General features: G+C 47.3%; 1 protein-coding gene across 1 annotated transcript in view; it reads left to right on the top strand.

The window, feature by feature from the left end:
* Positions 1-6,973, top strand: part of DENND2A (DENN/MADD domain containing 2A) — a 116,275-nt gene that overhangs the window by 16,587 nt on the left and 92,715 nt on the right. The window contains exons 3-4 of the mRNA XM_011941289.1: positions 2,531-2,658; positions 4,555-4,676. Coding sequence (XP_011796679.1) covers positions 2,531-2,658; positions 4,555-4,676 — 250 coding nt within the window. The remainder of the gene's footprint in view (positions 1-2,530; positions 2,659-4,554; positions 4,677-6,973) is intronic.

The raw sequence follows: 6,973 nt of genomic DNA, 5'->3' as shown, positions 1-6,973 counted from the left end.
GTGTGTGTGTGTGTGTGTGTGTGTGTGTGTTTAGTAGAGACGGGGTTTTCCCTTGTTGCCCAGGCTAGTCTCAAACTCCTAGGCTTAAGTGATCGGCCTGCCTCAGCCTCCCAAAGTGCTGGAATTACAGGCATGAGCCACCGCACCCGGCCTGCATTGCATGTGCTTTAAATAAGCAAGCCATCTGCTGAGATTTGGAGAGCCTTTAACCCGTACAAATATCTTTTGTTGTTAGGGCACTTATTATGAAAATATTTTAAAGATTCAGATATTATTTCATAGGTACTTTATCATTTTGAAATTTGACCTATACAAATATTGTTTCCAATGAGATTTTAAAAAATAAAAACAGAACTATAATCTCAGACAACAAGGAGGCTGAGACAGGAGGATCGCTCGAGCCCGTAAGTTTGAGACCAGCCTGGGCAGCAAAGCAATACCCCCATTTCCACAAAAAATTAAACCTTAGCCGGCCATGGTGGCATGCAGCTGCAGTCTCACCTACTCAGGAAGCTGAGGGACGAGGATTGCCTGAGCCCAGTAGTTTGAGGCTGCAGTGAACTATGGTGGCACCACTGCACTCCAGCGTGGGCAACAGAAGGAGACCCTGTTTCTAAACATAAATAGAGCTCTCACCATGGCAAAGCAAGGCACAGCTACAGCCCCTTTCTCTCTCTCAAAGAAAAGGCCAAACTCAGCCAGGGTCATGCTCTAATTCTGGGCAGTCAAGGCTTTACCTGTAGGTGGTGGTTACTACCCTGGCCCTGAGAGTGGGAGAAACTGCCTGGCTCCCAGTGAGATGGTCCTTTCCTGTCCCCCTTTTCCCTGTGAGGGCTCATAGCATCTCCTCATAGCATAGATTACTTACTATGTGAGGGAAATAGAGGGTCTGCCTGGGTATTGCACAGTACTGTGTAATGCAGTAATGTAATTATCACTGTGTAATGCAGTTTTGTATGGAAAATTAGTTCAGGTTCCCAACAACAAAGCCTGTTTTAGTTTGGAGCCTGTGAATGCAGCTTCCCTCCTGATGTGCCTCACTTAAATAAATGCTCTCCATACATAATGCCTTGTGTCATTAAGAGCATCAGTCTCCAACCAGACTTCCTGGAGTCAGACCCTGATTCCACCACTTTTTCCGAATGTACCTGGAGCAATTTATCTAATCTCTCTATGCCTCTGTCTTCTGATAGAGAAAATGTGTATAAGAGGCCACGTGCAGTGGCTCACCCCTGTAATCTTAGCACTTTGAGAGGCTGAGGCAGGTGGATCACCTGGGATCAGGAGTTCAAGACCAACCTGGCCAACATGGTGAAACCTTATCTCTGCTAAAAATACAAAAATTAGCCAGACATGGTGGTGCATGCCTGTAATCCTAGCTCCTCAGGAGGCTGAGGCAGGAGAATCAGTTGAACCCAGGAGGCAGAGGTTGCAGTGAGTCAAGATCACGCCACTGCACTCCAGCCTGGGCAACAGTGTGAGAATCCATCTCAAAAAAAAAAAAAAGGGGGTGGGGGATAAGAGTAGTAATTTTGGGTTGGGCACAGTGGCTCCAACTTATAATCCCAGCACTTTGGGAGGCCCAGGCAGGAGGATCACTTGAGGTCAGGAGTTTGAAACCAACCCAGGCAACATGGCAAAAGCCCATTCTACAAAAATGTACAAAAATTAGCAGGGCGTGGTGCTGTGTACCTATAGCATAGACAGTCCCTGATTATACTGTAATAAGATAGGGACTATCTATACTATAATAAGGACTGTTCCATATCTTTATTCACAAGCCTTTTAGTCTTGAATGAACTACATAAATGGGCTGAAACTTAGTGTCCTGATTTGTAAAATAGTATAGACAGTCCCTGTCCATACGAGTGAGCTACTGCGCCTGGCCCCCTTTTTTATTTTCTATGTACGTGTTTGTTTACAAAGTTGGGATTGCATTTTTTTACATATACTTTATTATTTTCACTTAGCATAATAGCATGAACATTCTTGCACATAAAAGCCACACCTTTTATTCATGGATTTTCACACCTTTTACAATAAAAGAAGTTGATTTCAGACCGGGCACAGTGGCTCACACCTGTAATCCCAGCACTTTCGGAGGCCAAGGTGGGCAGATGACCTGAGGTCAGTAGTTCGAGACCAGCCTAGCCAACATGGTGAAACTTCGTCTCTACTAAGAATACAAAAACTAGCCAGGCATGATGGTGTATGCCTGTAGTCCCAGCTACTCGGGAGGCAGAGGCAGAAGAATTGCTTGAACCCAGGAAGCGGAGGTTGCAGTGAGCCAAGATGGTGCCGCTGCACTCCAGCCCGGGCAACAGAGCAAGCCTCTGTCTCAAAAAATAAAATAAAATAAAAGAAGTTGATTTCGGTAATAGTTTTTCTAAGAATGAAATAAAATAAAAGAAGTTGATTTCGGTAATAATTTGTCCAAGAAAAAATTTGGGTGAGGGGATATATTAATATATTCTCTGAATCTAATTTGATTCAAATTCTTTGTTTTTTCCTCCCATCTTGCACATCGCAGAAAGTCCTATGAGTTTGAAGATTTACTGCAGTCTTCCTCTGAGAGCAGCAGGGTGGACTGGTACGCGCAGACTAAGCTGGGGCTGACACGTACTTTATCGGAGGAGAACGTCTATGAAGACATTCTAGGTAAGAGGCCACAGCGTCTGTGTGTGGGTCTGAATCTGTCTGGGAGAAAGGGGAGGGAGAATGGGGCTGGCTGCTGGAAACACACATGCAGACACTCGAAGACACCTGTGCACTCGGATGAGAGAGCAGGCAGGTGGGGTGGGAGAGCAAGCCTCACGGGATAGGTGAGAGGCTCTGGGGCTGGAGGGGAAGACTGGCTGGTGATGCGTGGCCAGGGAGGCAGTGTAGCAGCGTGGCATAGCAAGAAGCGTGGGGCCTAGAGTCTGAAGATCCAGAACCACGTCTTGGCTCTGCCTATTGGCCGCAGGACATTGAGCGGGTGACTTCACATCTCTGAACGTCAGTTCTCACATCTCCCTAATGAGAATGAAGCTAGCGCCCTTGCAAGGTTAGGGACTGGAGAGAATGGTATGTCAACTCCCTCACTTATGACAGATGGTCAGTCAACTGCAGGGATTACTGAATGACAGAAAACGCTATACACCAGAGCCTCCTTCAGAAACCATCAGAGTGTGGCACTAGCAGGGCATCAGAACACAGACTAAATGCATGTCTGTGATTTTAAAAATAACTTGGGCCCCAAAGCGTCCTCTGAGATTTCAGAGCAGGTCTCAGATTCAGAGTTCGGTGAGTTCAGTCATCTTCGGGGAGGTTGATGGTTTTAGCGAAAGGCGAATCCAACTGCTTATGGTGGGGGTGAGAGCTGGGGGAAGAAACAATCTGGTAAAAGGGAGAAACTCGTATGTATGCGCAAGTGAGGGGCAGGTAGGGTGGATATACGCAGACATGCGAGCATGTAATCATCAATACTAGAAAAAACTTGGAGAAGGAGGAAATAGAACATTTGAGGAAGGGCAGATACTGAGCTAAGCAATTGGAATTGCATGTGTCCAGGCTGCTGGAGATGGGCTCCTGCCAAAGCAGCGGGATTCCCAGATCTGAAGTGGGAGAGAGATCTGGACTTCTCTTAGCAGTGACTGCCTAAGAGGATCCTTCAGTTATAAGGAACAGAAAACTCAACTAAGCTAGCTTTTCCTTCCTTCATTTATTTTCTTTCTTTCTTTTTTTGAGACAGGAGTCTCACTCTGTTGCCCAGGAGTGCAATGGCACAATCTCGACTCACTGCAGCCTCCACCTCCCGGGTTCATGCGATTCTCCTGCCTCAGCCTCCCAAGTAGCTGGGATTACAGGAACCCCCCACCACACTCGGCTAATTTGTGTGTGTGTGTGTGTGTGTGTGTGTGTGTTTAGTAGAGACGGGGTTTTCCCTTGTTGCCCAGGCTAGTCTCAAACTCCTAGGCTTAAGTGATCGACCCGCTTCAGCCTCCCAAAGTTCTGGGATTACAGGTGTAAGCCACCACACTCAGCCTCCTTCCTCTATTTCTTACCTCTCAGGTTAGCTTTATTCTCAGCAGGCTTCCCAGGATCCCCACAATGGCTGCCACCAGCTTCCTGGAATTCACATCTTCCTGGTGGAGAGAAGAGCTTGTATCTTGCAAGTCCCACCAGAAATCCTAAGGTTCACCCTCATTAGACCAGCCAAGGTCCCTTGTTCACCTCTGGAGCCCAGGAATGCCATGCAGTGATATCCCCTTAGGCTTAGAATATGAGCCCTTCCCTGAACTGATCACTGAGGCAGGGATTTGGGATACCTAGATTAGCTAAAGCACTGAAACTGAGAATGGAGTTAATCTCCCATGGCCACAGATGAAGAGATGGAGAGGTAACCCAGTGAAATCAGGGGCTGCTACCAAGAGGAGGGGCGCATGGATGGCAAAACAGCAGATATCCCTACAAGGACAGACACAGGAGAGGCCAAGATGCTGACCTCAGTGTTTTGAAAAGGGAAATGTCCTCAGTGTTCCCAGGTTCCTGACACATTGCCTTTGAACACAGATCCGCCAATGAAGGAGAACCCTTATGAGGACATCGAGCTACACGGTCGCTGCCTGGGAAAGAAGTGTGTTTTGAATTTTCCTGCTTCTCCCACCTCTTCCATCCCTGACACGCTCACCAAGGTATGAGTCCCCAGGGAGTGGTGGCAAGAGAGGGGGCCGCAGCACGGTGGCCTTGAGCACTCTGGAGTTCCGGCCAGTGCTGGAATTCCAGGCCACCCCCACTTGCCCTGCCAGGCTCCTGGATTTGTACATCGCTGGCTGACTGGTCTTTCTGCCTCTAGTTCTCTTGGAGCCCCCCTGCTCAAAAAAGCTTCCTAAAGTACCATTGAGCTTCTGGCTCAGAAACCTCCTCAAACAGGGTAAATAAAAGATGTACATCTGTCCCATACAGCTGTTAAGAATGTCTTGGCCGGGCGCGGTGGCTCAAGCCTGTAATCCCAGCACTTTGGGAGGCCGAGACGGGCGGATCACGAGGTCAGGAGATCGAGACCATCCTGACTATCACGGTGAAACCCCGTCTGTACTAAAAATACAAAAACTAGCCGGGCGACGTGGCGGGCGCCTGTAGTCCCAGCTACTCGGGAGGCTGAGGCAGGAGAATGGCGTAAACCCAGGAGGCGGAGCTTGCAGTGAGCTGAGATCCGGCCACTGCACTCCAGTCCGGGCGACAGAGCGAGACTCCGCCTCAAAAAAAAAAAAAGAATGTCTTAACATAGAGCACACTCTAAGATACAAGATGGAAAGGCATGATGTAGAACAGTAGTTTTAAAGTATTTGTGGGTTGTTGTTGATTTAATTGAGTCAGGGTGTTGTCGCTCTGTCACCCAGGCTGGAGTGCAGTGGTGCAATCACGGCTCACTGCAGGTGAACTCCCAGACTCAGTCCTCCCAACTCAGCCTTCTAAGTACCCGGGATTACAGGCATACGCCACCAGCCCAGCTGATTTTTGTATTTTTTGTAGAGACAGGGTTTTGCCATGTTGGCCATGCTGATCTTGAGCTCCTGGGCTTGAGTGATCGACCAGCCTTGGCCTCCCAAAGTGCTGGGATTACAGGCGTGAGCCACCACGTCCAGCCTGTGGGTTTCTTAATGAAAAAAATATACATATATGTAAACTCGCACATGTCTGTATGTGGGTTTTTTTAGTGAAAGAATATGCATATATATAAATATGAAAGAATATACATATATGTAAAGTCACACATGTATGTATAAGAATATCTCCATCCCCAATATTGGAGGTGAAAAAAAAAAATCTCTGTGCGGATACCCAAGCATGAGTAACTGAGGACCTCAGAGGGGTTGTCCTGTCTGAATACCCAGAGGGCGGGGGGAAGGCTGACCTTCTTTTCACAGAATATCCTTTTGAACCTTTTGGAGTTACATACCATATGCATATAGAGAACATAACCATATTCATGTAGATGGTAATTTCAACCTACTGCCTGCAGGGCTAGCATTTGTAACAGATATCTTGGCACCCATTACCCGTAATCTCCCATAGTTCCTACATACAAATGCCCCCTCCAGCCAGAGCCTACCAACTACCCCTCTGATGTAGGCCTGGGACATGCACACTCTCTCTAAAGGGCCAGAGAGTAAATGTTTTGGGCTATGTGGGCCATATGGTCTCTGTTGTAACTACTGAGAGTGGCCACTGCAGTGTGAGGCAGTCATAGACAATGTGTAAATAAATGAATGTGGCTGTGTCTCAATCAACCTTTGTTATTGTTGTTTTTTGTTTTTGTTTTTTTGAGACAGAATCTTGCTCTGTCACCCAGACTGGAGTGCAGTGGCGCAGTCTCAGCTCAATGCAACCTCCATCTCCCGGGTTCAAGCGATTCTCCTGCCTCAGCCTTCCAAGTAGCTGGGACTACAGGCATGCGCCACCACGCCTGGCTAATTTTTGTACTTTTAGTAGAGACGGGGTTTCCGTGTTCACCAGGCTGGTCTCAAATTCCTGACCTCAAATTATCCGCCTGCCACAGCCTCCCAGAGGGCTAGGATTACAGGCGTGAGCCACCGCACCTGACCTGGATGCTGAAATTTGAGTTTTATATAATTGTTACTTGTCATGAAATATTATTTATTTTTCCAACCATTTAAAAATGTAAAAGTTAATTCTTAAGTCATGGCTTGTACAAAAACAGGTGGTGGGCCAGATGTGGCCCACAGGCCAAAATTTGCCAACTCCTGTGCTAGGTCATTTTTACCTCTGCCTTTGGCTCTCACTGGGACCTCTCCCCATCCTCTGAGGCCCAGTTCAATCATGCGTCCTTTAAGAAGCTTCACCAGCCATCCCAATCTCTGGGACTTCTTCCTCTCTGATTATCTGTAACACTCAGTTAAATCATTTCATGTTTTGTTGTTGCTGTTTTGTTGTTGTTTGTTTGTATGAGATGGAGTCTCACACTGTC

Source organism: Colobus angolensis, unplaced genomic scaffold (assembly GCF_000951035.1).
Source record: "Colobus angolensis palliatus isolate OR3802 unplaced genomic scaffold, Cang.pa_1.0 Scaffold2, whole genome shotgun sequence".
Lineage (NCBI taxonomy): Eukaryota > Metazoa > Chordata > Mammalia > Primates > Cercopithecidae > Colobus > Colobus angolensis.
The sequence above is the reverse complement of the archived record's forward strand: the minus strand, read 5'-3'. Positions and strand labels throughout refer to the sequence as shown.